The sequence below is a fragment of the Antechinus flavipes genome, chromosome 3 (assembly GCF_016432865.1).
Source record: "Antechinus flavipes isolate AdamAnt ecotype Samford, QLD, Australia chromosome 3, AdamAnt_v2, whole genome shotgun sequence".
NCBI lineage: Eukaryota > Metazoa > Chordata > Mammalia > Dasyuromorphia > Dasyuridae > Antechinus > Antechinus flavipes.
In genome coordinates, this window is record NC_067400.1 from 496,715,318 (window position 1) to 496,734,764 (window position 19,447).

Genomic DNA, 19,447 nt, shown 5'->3' on the forward strand with positions numbered 1-19,447 from the left:
ATTCTCCATATATGCTGGGATCCAGATAGACTGGTCTGTGTACTGTTCCTTCCATGATACTTTTTTTCCCCCTTATTTTATCTGCACTGTCTATCCCCATTTTTGGAATGCTCTCCCTCTTCATCTCTATCTCCTACCTACCTTCCTTGGTTTCTTCAATCCTCAACACAAATTCCAAACTCCTTAAGAAGCCTTTCTTGGTCTACTTCGTTGCTAGTCTCTTCTCTCTCTTAGCACCTCCTAATATATTTTGTATGTACTTTGCATTGTCTCCTCCATTAGAATGTAAGTTCCCTTGAGGACTAGGGCTTTTTTTTTTTTTTAACTTTTCTTTGTATTCCTAACACTTAGTATGTGCCTAGCACATTAATTGACTAGAGATCTTTTTTATGTAAGTAAAGATATATCAACAATTGTATTTGTCCCTTGTGATAGAAGATACCTTCTCTATCCAGAGAGAGAAGTATGTTTGTGAATGCAGATTGAAGCATACTATTTTCACTTTTTAAAAAATTTGTTTTTTTGCTTTTTCTTTCACGTGCGTGGCTTTTCCCTTTGTTCTGATTCTTCTTTCATAACACAACTAATGCAGATATATGTTTAATGTGATTGTACGTGTATAACCTGTATCTGATTGCTTTCTTGGGGAGGGGAGAGGAAAGTTAGGATGAGGGAATTGAGAATTCATAATCTTATAGAAATGAATGTTGAAAAACATATAATTGGTAAAAAAAAAATACTATTAAATCGCACAACCTTTCTCCCTCCAAAACAACTAGAAACAATTGTATTTGTCCTTATGTGTGGAAGAATGCAAAGGTAAATACAGTGGGTTCTCCTTCACTGGGGGGTTGAAAGCTGAAAAGGTTGGGTGAGAACTTTTTAAGTGAGGCTGAAGAATGGATGTGTCTTTAGGTAGGTGTTGGAATAATGTATTCAGGTTTTCCAACACCAATCTTTTGGTGATTTTTTTCCATGTTGCAGGCATCAGCCTACCAGATGAAGTATAATTCAAACTGCATCTTCTTATAACTGTGTGTTATAGTTCATTGAACATTGAATCAGGAGACGTATCTAATAGTTGTCTTTATTCTTAACTATCTCTTTGATAATTTTTCAAGCTTTTGTTTCCTTATTTTTTTTTTAAAAAAAGGGTTTTTACTAGTTGATCTCTGAATTTCCATATAATCTGAAAAATGTTATGATACTGATTTTAGCTGAGATGTAATGTGAGTTATGTGATAGATGTAGGAAGAGTAAGTTGCCTCAAATGTAATTGAAACGCCAGTTACATCTCAGCCACTAATTTATTACTTGAACTTTAGTAGTTTTTGGTTTCCTTATCTATAAAATAAAAGAGTTAGAATTGATCATATGCAACTCTTCTCATCTTCAGCATTCTATAATTATGCTAAATGGTAAAATATTGAGTAGCTATTTACACAGTGGTCTTTAGATGGCAGTAAAATACTGATCTTGAGCTTTTTGCTTTTTTTTTTTTTTTTTTATACACAGGAAAGGGATGCCTATCTCCCTCTTGCTGAAAATGCCAGCAAGATGTTTTTTATTATATCAGACTTGTCTAAAATTAATAACATGTACCGTTTTAGTTTGGCCTCATTCCTTCGACTTTTCCAACGAGCTCTGCAGAACAAACAGGTATGTGCCTTAACCTGAATCCAAGGGTACAGTGATGAAATCACTTTACTTGTGATCTTTACTAATATTAAACTGCTCTGAAAACTTTCATAGAAAAATGTAAAATCAATACATATGTTGTCATATTAGAATACATCACAAATCAAAACAATGAGTAAAATTATTTTCCATACAGTATATAATCCTATCATATAGTACAGATTCAATTAAATAAAGCTCATGCTAAAATAACACCATATGGTATAATATTTTTTAAATGTTGTATGTTTCCAGGTATTGTGAACAATTATAATAATTTTCTAGTCAAGCAAGTACCTTATCTTTTTGTTTATATGGAGATAGAATACTTAATGTTATCCTCAAAGAGTCATTTTTAAACTTTTTTTAAAGGAAGCAGTAGCAGTGTAATTATCATTGTTTGCCCACCAATGTTTTTATTGAAGTTTTCTAAAATAGAATTAAAAATAAATCCCTAAGAAACCAAGCCTGGATTCTCTAGTAGAGAAATCTAGCCTGCCATGATATTTCCAGACTTTAATCTGTATGGTTCTGATGCCCTTCAGATTAAACTGACACATTTGATTGACATGATTACTGGCCTGTATAATGCCTCATGGCCATCTCTGCAGCAGTTGCTTTTAGTTATGTGACATTTCCATTCCTAGTGTTTCTTTTCTCTTGGAGACTTAAAATCATTTGAACTCATTGCTTTGTTTTTATAGTAAATTAAAATTTATATAATGAAATAAATAATAGTTTTCTACTTTTTAAAAAAAAACTGAAATTCTTTTACAAATATATAATTAGACTTTTAAGATTTTCAGAAATGATTTTTAAAAACTCTTGATGGCAAAGTGGGCATTTCTCACAGTTTCCTACTCTATTTCCTTTTTCTAAGAATCTTATGTCCTGTAGGAGAACAGGCAAAAGTGAAATATGACTCATTTTTGTGAAAGATGATTCATTTTTTCCTTTTTCCATTTAGATTTACAGATAATTTAAAAAATATATTACAAAGTACATCATGATGATTTAGTTCATAAGAAGTCCCAAATATGAATCTTATATCAATCATTCAAATTTTTTAAGCCTTGGAAAGTCATTATATCTATTAACTTCAGCTACCTCATCTACAAAATAGGGATAAAAACAATGTCAATTAATTCACAGGGAAGTCCTGGGGACCAAATAACATGATATATATAGCATTTTGTAAGTCTTGTAGTGCTATATAAATGTGAGTTACTTTTATTAAAATTTAGCAATATGCATATTTATCTTGAAACTACAGTAGAGATATCCTATATGAAACATCAATTTTTCATCTGTTTTTAGAAAGTGATATTATAGGATAAAGGGTAGTCATGCTATGCTAATAAACAGCATACTTTTTGTTCCTTTCCCTGATGAAAGACTTTGGTCTAAATAAGCTATTTAGGTGTTCTAGAAGCTTTATGAAAGCAGAGAACTTGTAAAATACTGGGCTTATCCTATAGTTTATAACATGTAATAGGATAGTTGTAAAATTTATAGAAGGTATTCATTTTAACATGTTAGATGAGGCTAGAAATTTTAATCTAAAGCAATCAAAACATCACATCTAAGGTATGAATACTATTACAACTATCTTTGAAAAGTGTCTTCATTCTTGGACTTACTTTGAGGGCTACTGAAGACACTAACATTTTTACAGTGTGTCTGATTAAAGTGACCTTCAGACCTCAAACTATACAGATTTATTTTTTTTTAACACCAGTTGGAATGGAAATGCTTTGGTGTGAACTGTGTTACTATTACCCAACTTTCAAGCACTTATATATTCTTATTTAAATGAAAACTCTTTGTGACATAAATTTGAAGTTCTTGAAAAAGAGCGTGATATAATAATGATAATAAGAATGCTACAATTATATAGCATTTTACTATCATAACAAAATTAAAATATCATTCTCAAGGATAAAAACAACTATTTGCAGGAAACTATATGCATTACTGTCCAAGTTTTCTTTCCGGAAAATTTAAACAGAAATGCAGTTCTCTCAGTTTGAATACAGTTCCTTCCACCAAAGTTACTTCTTTTGGCAGACCACAATCGAAGGTAACAAATTATTTTGATGGCTAGAGACAGAGGAAGCATTCTAGAAAGTTTTATATTGGAATTCCATTCATTATGATGCTTTCAACTTTTCCATTTTCTATACACAGGAATCTCAAACTACTGAACAGAGAATCCAGTCTCTTATCAGTTCATTAAAACATATGGTATATGAATATGTGTGCCGTTGTCTGTTTAAGGTAAGAATAGTGGCAATCACAATTTGTAATTACCTCACAGATGGAACTATTTTGTTTAAAAATATTATATACTTTTGTTTTTATTTTAGCAGAAATTAACTAATTTTTTTAGAATTTCAGCTGAAATTAGATAAGGACAATTTGGCATCTCTCCAAACAAAGCTTCACTCTGATGATAAGTATTTACTATTCCTCTATTTTTGGAGGGAAAATTAAATAAATAAATAAACAAATATATATATATATATATATATATATATATATATATATATATATATATAAAGTACCTACTCTGTGCAGGACATTGTTGAGCTCATAGAGCTTTGACAGATACGTGTATGCTTTTAAATCACTGCTTTTTCACTTATATTAGTTTTAGAAAAGCTATTCTTAATTTTTATTTGAAATTTTGATGATGCTCACATGTCTCCACCCTAGCACATAATGGATATTTTTGCCATGAATACTTGTATTATCATTTTAATGAAATTTATTAAGATTGATTTCAGTTTTGACTCGGATGACTGTCTTTAGAAGTAAGCAAGATAGGGGTTCAAATGATCATCACTCTGTCATATAATAACTTGGTAACCATGGTAAAGTCACTTAACCCCTCTATACAATTTGAAATGATAAATCATAGATTATTTGTTGACTTGTGCTCTTGGAAGGAATTCCTAAGTCCAGACTAAAAAATATAGTTTATTATGAAACAATTGAAAATATTGTGTGCTTCTGTCACGAAAAGCCTGACCAAAGATAAGAAAACTTCCTAGAAAGGCCTTCAGCTCAGATAATTGTAAGAAATATTGAGAGAAAAAACACAAAATTAAGGCTCCCATGAGAAGAAATTTGCATTCTAGTTCATTTTTCTACTTTACATATAATGTTTAGAAAAACTGATCTTTTAGAGATGATGGGAAAGAGTAAATTATCAAATGACAATACAATATAATTAATACTGAAATTAGATTAGTAATTCTTCATTCTATAATTTTGAATTTAAAGTTTTTCACATAGCCTAGAAATTGTTTCTATTTTGCTGTTTTTGAGATATTTTTCCTAGTCAGTGCCCCTTAAAGAAGAAATATTTATCTTTAAAAGGAATTGCAAGTAAAGAGAAACAAACTTTAATAAAACAGATTTGAACCTTTGATACTTTCTCACTTAATTTTTACAGCTGGCAAAAATGGTATATCTCCTAACCAGAAGAGAGACTAATAGGGTAATAGAATATAAGCTCCTTTAAAAAGAAACTATTCTACAATAACTTTTCATGTTACTATAGTGGTCCTTTATACACCATGAAATGCAGATATAAAGGCCAATATAAATAGTAAAGTCTGCAGCTCTCTGAGGACATTGTGATAGAGCAACGTCAACAATGAGTGACCTGACAAAAGCACTGAAAGAATTAATCATTCACTTTGAGCAGGATGAGAAATTCTTACTTTAAGCGACCTGAAAATTTTGAAAGAGGATATTAACAATACTGTGAATAGTGAGGCAAAGAACAGATAAAGGCAAAAAACTTCAGACCTGTTCATTCATTCAGCAAATTGTTATTGCTCACTATCTTAGTAGTAGTATATATTTTATACCACACTAGTATTATATAGATTTCTCATAGAGCAGTATCTTCATCACAGATAAAGATATTCCCTTATGGGGAAAAGTAATAAAAATAATTGCATTCAAAATGTTATGAAAGATCCACCTTTCTCAACTACCACCTCATAGCTTTGATTAAAGGAGATTAACACAAACATCTTTTATTACTGATTTAAATGATTCATAGCCCTTACAATTATGAGTTTCTTGCTGATATTTAACCTAAATATTTGTATCTTGGTTTAAGCTCACATGTTTTCTTATCAGTCTTTTAATGTGAGAATTTTAATCCTTTACAATGTAATAGCAATGATTTTTACTTAGTATAATAAGTATAATAAGTACTCACTGTATAGCCATTTTTGCCCAGTATCAAAATTTCAGAAGGGTAAATATCTAATATTTATTATTAGTAGCTGGAGAGGGTTACATTAAAGTGGACTTTTTGTTTTAGAAGGTAATGGGAGAGGTTTGATCATTTTATCATTTGCTTTTTAATTTCTGAAATAGTTTGGTTATTTTTTGTTTTTGTATAACTTGACATTTTTCTTCTATTTAAATTTTTCTTTTATTTAAAATTTTTCTTCTATTTAAAATTTAAATCTATATTAAATATTAATTAAATAAGTAATGTTAAGTAAATAAATAAAATTTAAAATTAAGAATCGTTAAGGAAATGTTGCAACTTACGGCACCCAAGTCATGTATATAATTGCAAAATTCATATTTCAGTGTTATCAACATTAAAGTATGTATACATTCATGCATTTAGTAACCAATAGTTCTTCTCTCAATAGAAAATCAGAAAGCACATTAATCATCGAATAACAAGCTATATTGCTCAAGATTCGGCACACTGACCTCAGCTACAATGAAACCAATCCCATATTCTAGTGAAAGCTTTCTGGGCTTTCAGCAATCAGCATAATATTAAACTGCATGCCAAGATTTGTTTCATGCTGCAGCATTTTGCTGTTGTGTCACTGAAGGCAATATGACAACAATAGACTTTCTGAAAATAGAGAGAAACTGGGATTTTTGCATATTAGTATGCATGTCACATTGAATAGCAAGTGAGATGACCTGGCACAGAGAAAATGATTGACTTGTTTTGTAACAGGAAATTTGGGCTTTTTAATAAAGTAAACAAAATAGAGCAAGCTGTCTAACAGCTTTTTTTTTTTTTTTTATAAAAAAGCATTAGCTTATGTTATTTCCTTTCATTCAAATGACAACCTAAATATTTTAGACATTTATCAGCTAGTAGGCAGATTTAGTTTTACCCAAAACAAAAACAAAACTATATTGTTATATTTTGCATAACACTTCTCTAGTTTAATGTTCAGACAAATTAATAGTAAGTGATGTAGCAATCTTAATTTCCAACAATGACAATGAGAGGGTCTGGGGTAGGAATTAGTTTATTGGAAATAGTTTCAATAAGAAATACCTTCTAGAATGACTTTAAAATGACACTCTGTTCCCCACAGAATCTGAAGGTAGAGTAGCTAATTACCTTACAGTATCTAAAAGAATAGGAAGAATTATCTGGGAATCATGAAAAATCTGTCATATTATAATTACAAAAACAAGTTAACCTTTGCCCTTAAGGAGCTTATATTATAATAGAGAAATGCTATATGTTTAGGAGAGCTGTTTCTAAGGTCTTTTAGGTTTGAAAAGTCATATAGGTGTAGAAAATGGAGTCTTAGGGCCATTGATTGATATATTTTTTTCCAGCCTTATTAGTGTTAATTTGATTACTGTTCTTAAAGTGTATAAGAATTGAAATGGCAGATGGAAACCAATCAAATCTCCTTATTGATAATTCTTGGAACCTACACAAATGTCATCAATCAATCATTCTGTAGCATGTGGAATGCAGGGTGAAGAGTCGGAGGAAGGAACAATATGGTAAGAAAATGACCAGAATGCAGTATGATAATGTTGGTCAGTTATGGTGTGATCTAAGTAGTAAAGTCTATAGAATTTTAGCTAAGAAGTTGAAGTATTAAGACAGAGGTAAACAGTAGATTAACAACTTGGAACAAATTGTCAGAATATCTTCCTGTAGAGTATTGCCTAGCTCCCTGGAGGGCTTCAGGGTCAGCCAGAGTCAGGATGAATTAAAGTCCTTGGTCTTTAGGGGGAGAAGTGAAAAAGGCAGCCAAGCAGAATCCTGGATTCTTAGTCCAGAGTCACCAGCTTCTCTCCTCCTGGTCCTATGCAAAGTCCTTCTCTGGCCACTCTCTCACCCCACCCTCAAATCCTTGTCTACTATTATCTTAACACCAAACATTGAGATAGTACCAACCAAACACTGAGATAGCACCAAACAGTGAGAAGAGCCATTTATCCAAACTTGTGCTAATAGAGTCATTGTCTCACATGGAATAGGTAATGAGCCTTAAGTGCTCCATTCAAGTGCTGATTCAAGCATTCCTTTTTCAGAGTTTCAGTCCTCCACATCTTCCACTTGGCTTACTATTGAATTAAGAAATTTGAAAGAATTCTATTAGAAAAACTGTTCAAAATTCTAAGAGTGTTTCACATACTATAACAATTTGAATAATGACATTTTGTGGGTTTCATGGAGTTATTAATGAGTAGATTTGGTTGGTTTCCCTTCCCCATTTAAATTCTCACTTGTATGAATTAGGATCACATACTATAGCACTTTAAATGGTGATATTTGCATGGGTTCTAGGAGTTATCAATGTGTAGATTTGATTGTTTTTTCTTCTTTTTTGCAATGAGTGATAATGTAATTCATTATACTCCCCAGGGAAGAGAAAGGGAAAACCCAATACTCAAGAATCATACATACAAAAGAGATTCTAATATAGACTATAATACACTTACCCTTTGTTAATCTAGATTATTGATTTTTTTCAAAATATTTATTTTTAAATTTATTAGAAAAACCCCATAAGTTCTGCATAAAATGCCTTACGGGTTAGAAGTATAATATTATAATATTAATATTCATTTTGAAGTTATGACAGCTCCAAAACCTCTACTACTAAATATGACTTATTAAAGTATCTGGAAGTTACTACTTAGAATGAAGATTTAAAAAATTGTAAATCAGGGAGCTAACAGAACAAATGAATAAATTTAATTCCTTTTTCATAATAATAAATATGAGATTAAATTAAAGTTTTGTATAATGCTTTAACAAGTAAATTTTGCTTACAAAAGTCTTCAAGACAACACAGTAAGGTACATTTTGTGATAGAAGTGTATTTATTAAGTTCTTAATTTTTTTTTTTTTGACATTTATGGAATATATTGGTTGGTTTAATGGAAGTGAGGAATTGAATTTTTTTTCTCTACTCTCTTATATTGAACAAGTTTCAGTGTCCTCATGTTCTTTCATTCTGTAATGATCATCTTAAGTTAAATCTGTTAATAAAGCTCACTCTGAAATGATTTTATCCAATGAGATTTATCAGTATATTTTAGTATTTAAGTATAATGAGATTAACACTAGAAAAACAAAAGAATTCTGTGTACATATTCCTCGTATAAATAGTGGTTATATAAATAAATAATTTTGTAAATAATATTGCAGTGGATCAAAGGATAATATGCTGAATTCAGTGTTTAGATTTGGACATCTTTAAAAGCAATAAAAGCAAATTTAAGAATTAATGTATCTAAATATCTATCTCTGACTGCCATTTATTCGTTTTAAAACATATAAGAAAAAAAGTTAATATGTACATTTTAAATTTTATAAAATTAATTGAACATTGCTTTTGATGTACTAGATTTTTAATGGATTTATTGATTACTCTGTTTTTCTTCACTACAAGATTAGATACCAGGAGAATAAAATATTGATGAGAAGAAACATGATTTTCATTTATTAAATAAAGATTATGTAGAATAGGAAGGAGCATAACAGGGGGCATAACACTAAATTTTTATTGTTAAGATGGTGATGGCTATTGATTATAAACAAAAATAAGAATAATATGTAAAGGATTTTAGATATCATTTATTTTTACTTTACAAATATTGAAACTTAGGCTTTTTGTGGACAAAAATATTTAAGTCCATGGCCATGTAACTAGTAAGTAATAGAGATAAGATTTTAAAGATAGATCCTTTAACTCCAGATGTGTTATTGTTTTTGTTATATTACATTGTGTCACTTTGATAACAAATAATATCTTCTTGAAATATTTAATATAACTAGTTTCTCTACAAAACAGAATGTAACTTTAGATGTTATCAAATGATTTTCCTAATTTTTTCATACAGGGAAAATTTATATCATCATAGTGGATATTTCAGATACCAAGTGGTAGGGAAGTTTTCGCTGCCTTCTAGGCCATATAATTATCCCTTTTAAACTTACTGGCAAAGTTAAGTTGAAACATATAAGAGTAACACAGAAGTTAGATAATAAGGTATTTAATGCATTAACTAGTTAATTATATTTAACATACCTGATTTATTCTCATTTTTTCTCTACCATAGGGAAAAGCTGATATTCTCTTAATTTTAGCAATTATTCATCATATATATGTGTATGTATGTATATAGAAATATCCAAAGTACTTTAGCAAATTTGCTAAAGTCCATTTATTCATTGTTGAATAGTACAACCCTAAGCTTTTCCCTTGTCTCAATAGCTCAAATCTATTGCTTCTTGCCTATCTACTGTCTACTAGCTGGTGGCTCTCTGGGTTTGGAGTGATACAGCTTCAGGCTTTTCCTTAGCTTTAAGATATCTACTGTGCTTCATTTAGAGGCTTTAAATTGAAAGATATTTCTTTGGATTTCCTAGTTAGGACCTTATGTGGTATGTTTCTAGGTCTTATTTTAGTAATTATGAGGAAAACCTTAACATAAAATGAGGTTAGGCAATGGTCTAGTTCATGAGAATTTTACCAATGTAGACATACATTTATCTTTTTTTTTTAACCTCAATAATACCTTAAACTTTTTGAGATCCTTGGTAAAAATGAAACTTAATCATAATTTAGTGGCTCACCCAGTGAATTTAAGGAATGGAATACTGCTAAGAACTTTTCTTCATGCTTCAGTGAAAAAAAATGAAGCAATTTGCAAGAACTCTTTTTTCTTCTTTTCTCATTTCACATTTTTCATATGCCTTCTGCTACTATATCTTCTTTACCCTCGTTTCTCATGAAAGAAGCATCCCATCTCCTTTCCCTCTGCATAAAGAAGTGATTTTATTCCATCTCATCTTCTCTTCTCTATCATTCCTATTCCTACTAATTTTTGATCTTTCCCTTTCACTTGGCTATTCCTTTACTGCTTTAAAAAACAAACCTATTCTCCCCTGTTATTTTTTTTGGAAAAGCAACAAAACACTTAACCATTAATTCTAGTTATTATAGTCCTATATTTCTCTTCTCTTTCATGACTACGTTCATTGAGAAAAAACATCTTTGTTTGGTTTCTACTTCCTCTCTTCCCATTTTCTTCCTTCAATCTGATATCCAACCTCATCATTCAATTCAAACTTTTTTCTCCAAAATAACCAATGACCTTTTTAATTGCCAAGTGTAATGATTTAATACTCATTTGCTAACTAAGAGTTATCCTCAAGGTTTTGTCCTGGGCCCTCTTCTCTCCATCCTCTGTGCTATTTTGATTAATGGTTTCTACAGCTCCCATGGATTCAATTATCTCTCTATATAGTGATTCTTTGTCCAACTCATCTTTCTCATGACTTCCAGGAGTATTAGTAGATACATTAAATGCATCCTGTCCAAAATTAAACTCCTACCTCTGAACATCTCTATTACTCAATTTAACCATCATAGTTCCAGTTACCCAGGCTTTCAATTATTGATTTTTCAATTTCACTCTCACCTCCCAAATCCAATCAGTTACTAAGTCTTACTAATTAGACCCTTGTTACCTCACATCTGGAAGTGACATAGCCTACTTATTGGTCTTCTTGTGTCAAGTCTTTACTCAAATTGTGAGTGCTAATAAAGGTTAGGAAAGATTTCATAGAGAACGTGACACTTCTTGAAGGAACTTAAGAATTATTAGATATAGAGATAAGAAGAAAGTAGTTTCTTGGTTATAAAGAGTCATAGAGATGGAGATGATTTATGAAATGTCAAGTTGGTTAGGTTTGGATTGGTTTGGCCAGAATGTAAAGTCATGAAGAAGAGTAATTTAGGTCAATAAAAATGAAAAGGTAGGCTAAAGTCAAATTTGAAGGATTTTAAATGCCAAGTTTATGTATCCTTGAGGTAACAGAGATCTGACAAACATTTGTTGCAGAGAAACAACTTGGTCAGTCTTTGCTTCTGTTGCATTTGAAATTTTAACAAAATGGTATACTGAGGCAGATCTCTGAGCAATATTCATCACCGGAGCAAGATACCTGTCAATAAATGGATCAATGGGTTGCCTCCACTTTTGCCAAAAACTAGAAAAACGGACTTATTTAGATTTTGGGGGAGTACAGAACATACAAAGCTGAAGTTATGGAGCAATGTGATTAGAAATTTAGTAAGGGAACAGGAACACCCCTCTTCCTCAGTCCCATTCTTTTCTAATTAGACTAAGAAGTGCTTGTTGTGTCAATGAAAGTGCAAGATAGTGACTCAGATTTCTGAACAGCAAACCAGATATTTTTAAAGGATAGCTTGGTGGAATAAGGATCTTATGCTCAAACTTCCCTTGTGCTCACATGCATTTTTCAAAATTAGTTACATTCCTTAAGACATGAGAGCTGAATTTTTAAACTTGACAAATTACAGGTCAGCTGAACACTTAAGTTCAGAGACAAAGAAGTGATTTAATTAGTTATAGGACAAAAATAGTTACAGGACAAAATCAGTCAATTGCAAATAGTATCAATAAGAAAATGATAAGAGGATCACTCTTAGTCTCACTTTTGTAGCATTACTTTGGCAATGCTGTGGAAGATATAATGAAGAAATAAGAGACTGAAATGAGAGACAATAAGGAAAATTTAAAAAGTTTTAAGTTAGCAATTGTTAGCAGCCTTCTACACTCTTAAAAATTGAGTTACTCCCTCCCAAAAAACTTTTGTTTAAGTGGTTCGTAACTATTGATATTTATCATATTGGAAATAAAAATATCATAGTATTGTTATGAAAATAGTTTTAAATTCACTTACCCTGAAAGGATTCTGCCCCACCATCCCATCCAGATCATACTTTGAAGCCTCTGGTCTAGGTAAAGGGTCATGGGGACATTAAGTGAAATTATGACTATGTGACTCAAGAGGAGATTAGTGTGAGATATGTTGTCGAAGTGGAATCAACAAACACTGATTAGGTATTAGAGTTAAGGGACAGTTGAGAATTGAATATAACTCTGTGTTGTCTACCTTGATGACTAGAAAGATGACTATGCCTTTTATTTAAAAAAATGAGGTTTTTGAGGAAGATACTTTCATTTTGCCTATTTTAAAATTTTAATTCCAGTATGATGTTTATACAGGTAAGTGGTGTAGTGAGACTGGTGTTCAGTGAGTGAAGTAAAAGTTAGATATTTATCTAACCCTTATTTATTTAACCTCAAATTATTTAATTTGGAAATCATAGAGAAGATATTTAAAATTTGTTGGAATTGATTAAATTAATTTAAAAAAGCAAAAAGAGAAGAAAAGAAGACCCAGGTGAATTTTCTGGAGAATACCCATGCTTAGGGGTTGAGAGATAAATGAGGATCCAATAAATATGAATGGGAAAGAGTGATAAAACAGGTAAAATGAGAGCTAGAAATAAATGTATCCTGAAAATCAAAAAGAGTAATAAAAGAAAAATTGTTAATATTATCAAAAATAATGTTTTTGTAAAAAAGGATGAATACTAAAAATGAACTGTAAGATTTACCAACTGTCAAATTGTTAGTAACTCTGGAAAACAGTTTCAATTGAATGGAATAGTTTTAAGCCTTATTTTAACAACTTGAAAAAAGAGACAAGAATAAGTAGATGTGATTGATGTAAGTAGCTTTTTCTAAAAGTAACCTTTTGAAAGGAAGGAGAGACATTGGATGATAGGTAAAGAGGATGACAGGCTCAAGTGAAAGATTTTTAATGAATAAATGAATGAAAGGGGATTTGGTAAGCCCTTATTACTATGTGCATAGTATGATGTAAAGATTTAGAAGTTCAAATAGAAAAGCCAGACATTCCCAACAAATATGGTCACATTCAGTTTTTTGTAGTGCAGATGGAAAGGCCCAGTGGTCCTTATGGCACAGCAGCAAAGCAGATGGTAATAATCTTCCTTAATGTTATTTTCATTGATAAAACCATACTGCTTTAGGATGTTGAAACATTTGAGAGTATTGTGAATTTTGGGATCAAAATTTTTCTTTTCTGAGTCTTTAGTAGCTGTGGTTTCTGAGGTGCCAGAGGCCATAGCAGCTGCAGAGAAAGTACTTGAGTCATGCTCATAAAGGTTGCTTCTACAGTGTCTGTAGGAGCTGAATTAGAAGCAGATGCAATGATGTGGGGGGGGGGTCTTGCTAACTGAAGGATTGCCAGTTTTATATGCCTATTTGTGTCAGTCCGGAGTGTAGGTGGTGAGGTGCGTAAGGTTCCCTGTCCACACTGATTACTCACTTTGATAATAGCCATAGTGGAGTGCCTAGAAGCTGATCATGTGGGAGACAGTGCTATTCTCAGAGCTCTTGGGCAAAAGACTTGGTTTGTCTTTTGAGATCTGAATTAGTAGCAATTGTTAGATTCACTTGGCACGTGCTGCTTCCTATTCCTCTCTCAGGTTGTGTTGTTACTTTAAGGATTGAGAAGGCCTGGGCAAATGTGCATATAGCAGGAAAGGAGTCAGTATTAGAGAAAGAGAGAGAGACTTATCAAAGGGATATGCTCTCTGACAGCTAAGAAGAAGGGCACAAATGGAAGAGTGTGTGGGGGCAAAAAAAATGGCCTGTTTTTTAGTGATTAAAGCAAATGAAATAATGAAATATTGATGATATGGATGCGTTTTGAGGTATAGGATAAGGGATAAGGAGAAGTCAGGATAGATAGATTTTATTTCCTTAGTAAAAAGTAGGTAGGATTTTGTACTCATGGGACAGCAGGGAGTGGGGTGGATAGAGGAAGCTTGAGAAGAAAAGCTTTGGAACAGCAACAATGGAAAATTCAGTGTTAATTAGAAGAAACAAATGATTTTCATCTAGATGTAGAGTCTCAATTGAGAAAAGATAACCAACTAATAGGAGACCCAGTCAGAAATAACTTTCTCTAGGAACATTCAGCAATCCATATAGGAAGAGAAAAGAATAATGGGAATAATTTAAGGTTCAGATCATTAGTATCAATAAGGCCATTTTGGAAGAATTCAAGATAAAGCACAGTATGTAATTGGTTAACCATGGACTTAAGACCAGAGCAGTGGTCTTAAGAGGAAATGGCATTGAGAATTAGAATTAGGATTAGCAAGTATGAGGTGGAAAGAAGAGATGAATTTTAGAATTATGGATTGTGAAGATAGCTTCTTGTGGTAAAGGTAAAGTAATTTATAATACAGATGAGGTTGCAAAGAGCAATATAAGAGGAAAGCTGACAGTAGATGACCTTTTCAAGTCACAAAGGGAGAAAATATAGCACCAGGAAGCCAGACATGAGACTCTATTTCTGGTCTGGCCAAGGCACAAGGTAATAAGCCCAACACTCCTACGATCTATACATTGTGTTTCTATACAATAATCTATACAATGTAAAATAGAATTTGGCCTTTGAGGCTTCAGGTAAAGCTCTTTTTACTGTTGGTCTAAGTTGATCTTGAACTTCACTAAACCGTCTCAGATATTTTTCACCAAACATGAAATTTGCCTGATATCCCCGTAGCTCCTCAACTCTCACTCTCACTAGGACATTTTGTGAAATAAAGCCACATACATGCCTTTCTTATCTTTAGTAGGATCTTAGTACTGTATCTCCAAATCCTACCTATGATTAAAGGTCTAAATCAATTACTTCTTAATTCTTATGGTCTTCCCAACCTTTTAAGCACACTTTATTATCACTTAACCCATATCATGTTTTATTCAGTGTCATGTACTTTGCTATTGCTTTAATTTTTTTTTACCAATATATTTTATTTTCACCTCACCTATATTTTCCAGTTTTTTCTTTCCCTATCTCTCTGCCAATTAGAGGGCTTTAAAAGAACTGCCTCGCCACAGTGCCATCCCTTATAACAAAGAATAAAAAATAGAAAGCCAAAACAAAATGAAACTGTAGTTCAATAAAAACAACTGTTTAGTGTTATATACAGTATTTTTTTCTCTGTAAAGCTTGATCATTTTATATGTTTGTTTATATATATTTTTCCCTATTTTTTCTTTTTCCCTCCCTCTTTTCTCCCCTCCCCCCAAGACAGGATTCAATCTGATGTGTGTGTGTGTGTGTGTGTGTGTGCACACGTGTATGTGTATGTGTGTGTGTGTGTGTTTATACACACACACAATAATTTTAAATATGTTTCCCTATTTGTCATGTGTCAAGTTGTCAGACTAAAAGGGGAAAATGCCATGAGAAAGTAAAAGCAAACAAAAAATGAAAATATTATGCTTTGATCCACATTCAGTCTCTGTAGTTCTCTTTCTGGCATTTTCCATCCCATGTTTGTTGGGATTGTCTTGGATCACCAGATTGTTGAGAAGAATTAAGTCTATCATAGTTGATCATCACATAATCTTGCTGTTTATTGTGCACAATGTTTATTGTGTACAAAGTCATACCATGACTTCTTCATCCATTCCCCAACTGATGGGCATCCACTCAATTTCCAATTCGTTGCCACTACAAAAATAGCTGCTACAAACATTTTGCACATGTGAGTCCTTTTTCCTCTTTTATGATCTCTTTGGGAAACAGGCCTAGTAGAGATACCATTGTATCAAATAGTATGCAAAGTTTCCCAGTTCTTTGGATTTAATTTCAAATTGATCTCCAGAATAGTTGGATCATTTCATACTCACCAACAATGCATTAGTGTCACAGTTTCCCACATCCCCTCCAACATTTATTATCTTTTCCTGCCTTCTTAGCCAATTGGATAGGTATGAAGACAGTACCTTGGTATTGTCTTAATTTTCATTTCTTTAATTAATAGTGATTTAAAGCATATTTTCATATGACCATAAGTGGTTTTGATTTCTTCATCTGAAAATTGTTCATATCCTTTCATCATTGAAATTGGAGAATGACTTGTATTATTATAAATTTGACCTAGGCCACGATCCGTTTGGCCATTGAGGCCTCATTGATTCAGATTGAATGTAAATACCAGCCATTTCTGCTTTGGCCAGAAATATTGAGGTTCTTCTCCCAGATTCATTCATTCACTTTTTTATTTATTTAGATTTTTTGGATTAAGCTAAAGAGATGAGTCTTGCCTCAATTGCTCCCTGGCCTTAATCACTGAGTTTATGTAGCTTCAGTTAAATTGAGACCTGTTGAAGACCTTATCTTAAAAAGACCATGATCTCCCATTACATCCAGGGCCATCTCTAGTCATTCTGCCATTGGACCCAGATGGCTCTGGAGGGGAAAGTGAGGCAGGTGACCTTGCCCAGCCCTAACTCACTTAAATCCAATTCATTTTCATATCACAGCATTACCTCCCTGATGTCATAGCCCTCTTTGAGAATAAAATACAATAACAACTCAGTTCTCTATATATTTTAGAAATGAGGCCTTTATAAAAAACACCAGCTGTAAAGGTGTAAATCAGTTACTTCTTAATTCTTACAGTCTTCCCCAACCTTTTAAGAACATTTTATTTATTATCACTTAACCCATATCATGCTTTATTCAGTGTCTGAATTTTTTGTTTTTCTTATCTTGGCTACATTGGTTTTGTGTGTGCAAAAACCCTTTTAATTTAATATAATCAAAATTAGCCATTTTGCATTTCATAATGTTCTGTAGTTCCTCTTTGGATATAAATTCCTCCCTTCACAGATCTGACAGATCTTGCTTTCAAAATTTGCTTATAATATTATCCATTATGATCATTTTGACCTTCCCTTGGTTTAGGGTGTGAGATCTTGGGTCTATGTCTAGTTTCTGCCATATTATTTTCTGATTCTTTCAGCAATTTTTGTCAAATATTGAGTTGTTATTCCCAAAACTATAGTGTTTGGGTTTGTCACTTTTGATTACTATAGCCATTGACTATTATGTCAATTCTACTGTTCATTATAATTTAACAGCATTCATTTTTGATTTATTGGTAGTATAGATTTATCCTTAAACATTGTTGAAGTTATCTCACTACTATTATTATCATGTATATTGTTTCTTGGTTGTGCTTTGTTCACTTTGCCAAAAAGCTTCATATAGGTACTCCCAAGTTTCTCAGTTTTAAGTTTACTCATAGTTTCTTGAATGTGGCATACTAATACTCCATTATACTTATGTATTTCAATTTAGATATTTACTTACCTATATGTTTCTATTTTGTTTCAGTTCTTTCCTAATATAAAAGATTTGTTTCTATGTGTGGACTCTTTAAAAAAAATTAACTTCTTTAGGCAATATGCTTGTTCTTTCTTATAGAGAACTATTTCTTTGTGTTATTTGACTATTTACCAATTGGGAAACGTTTTTTTTTTTTTTTTTAATTTTATTTTATATGTGTGTTTTCTTTCTCTATGAATAATAACTGTCTCATAGATTTTTGATGCAATCATTTTCCCCAGTCAGCTTTTATTTTATCCTCAATGTATTATTTTGTTTGTGTGAAGCCTTTCATTTTCATAGAACTGAAAGTATATCTTTTATTCATTTAGCTATTTTATTCTCTCTTTGTCTATGAATTCTCTTTCAGTTATAACTATGAAAGGCATTTAATCTGATGGTTTTTTCCTATATTTTGTTTATCAGCTTAATATTTGATTACATATCGACTTTGAATTAATTATGGTAGTTAACATGAGATTGTGATCTTAACCTAATTTCTACCAAACTGCTTTCCAGTTTTCTCAGAATTTTTGTCAAATACAGGTACTTGATTATTGAGTTTAGTTTTTTTATTCTCATCTAGATGTCTTATCTGATTACTTTTTAATTATATCCTAAAATATATTTTACCCAGAAGGAACAATTAATTACCTGAAGAAAAAATGATTTTTTTTTTACCTCAGAAATGTTTCTCAGAAACACAGATCCTCTACTTGCCAAGTCCCTACTTGAGAACTTTTAAAATTTTGTTTTTAAAGCATTTCATTGCCTTCAGAAAGAAGAGACTAGGAAAGAAAATAATTGAGTGAAGATGACAAAGCAAATAATTCAGAGCAAAAAGCCATTGAGTGTTAGAGATAGAGTGTTAGAGTGAAACTTTCAAGAATTATTGTGGAATAAAAACCATGCACTGCTTGGCAAGTCACACTACTTAGAGTTTTTATTAGAAAATTGGTGGGGTGGCAGGAAGTTTTGGAACCTCATTCTTTTTGTGTTTTAGTAACCTTCATTTACTTCCAATGGAAATTTCATTATCTATATGTATAAACTTTTATATGTAAAACTGAATAGTTGAATAAGAACTGTAAAACTCATACAACAAACAAAAAATTGCAAATTGATGAATACAAAGGATAAATTGAGTTCCTCTTAAAATTGATAAGCTACTTTTAATCCTTTAGAGGTAACTAAGAATGAATGGTCACCCAAAATAAGAAAATTTTCTTCAACTACTTAACAGTAAGACTTTCCAGTAAGGAAAGGAAGAATTAAAAACAGTACAAAACAAAGAAACTTGTCGAATTCAAGAGAACAAAAGTAAGCAAGAAGGCTCCAAACCTGGCATTGGAACTTGGGAGAGAAATATTGGCTGCGTGAATGAGTTTGTGGGGGGAAAACCCCCAACATCTCCCT

At 31.8% G+C, this 19,447-nt stretch overlaps 1 protein-coding gene across 2 annotated transcripts in view; it reads left to right on the plus strand.

The window, feature by feature from the left end:
- DYNC2H1 (dynein cytoplasmic 2 heavy chain 1) overlaps positions 1–19,447 on the plus strand; it is a 377,984-nt gene that overhangs the window by 186,039 nt on the left and 172,498 nt on the right. For both annotated transcript variants that reach the window (XM_051986889.1, XM_051986890.1), the window contains 2 exons: positions 1,516–1,659; positions 3,865–3,954. In XM_051986889.1, the coding sequence (XP_051842849.1) occupies positions 1,516–1,659; positions 3,865–3,954 (234 nt within the window). The remainder of the gene's footprint in view (positions 1–1,515; positions 1,660–3,864; positions 3,955–19,447) is intronic.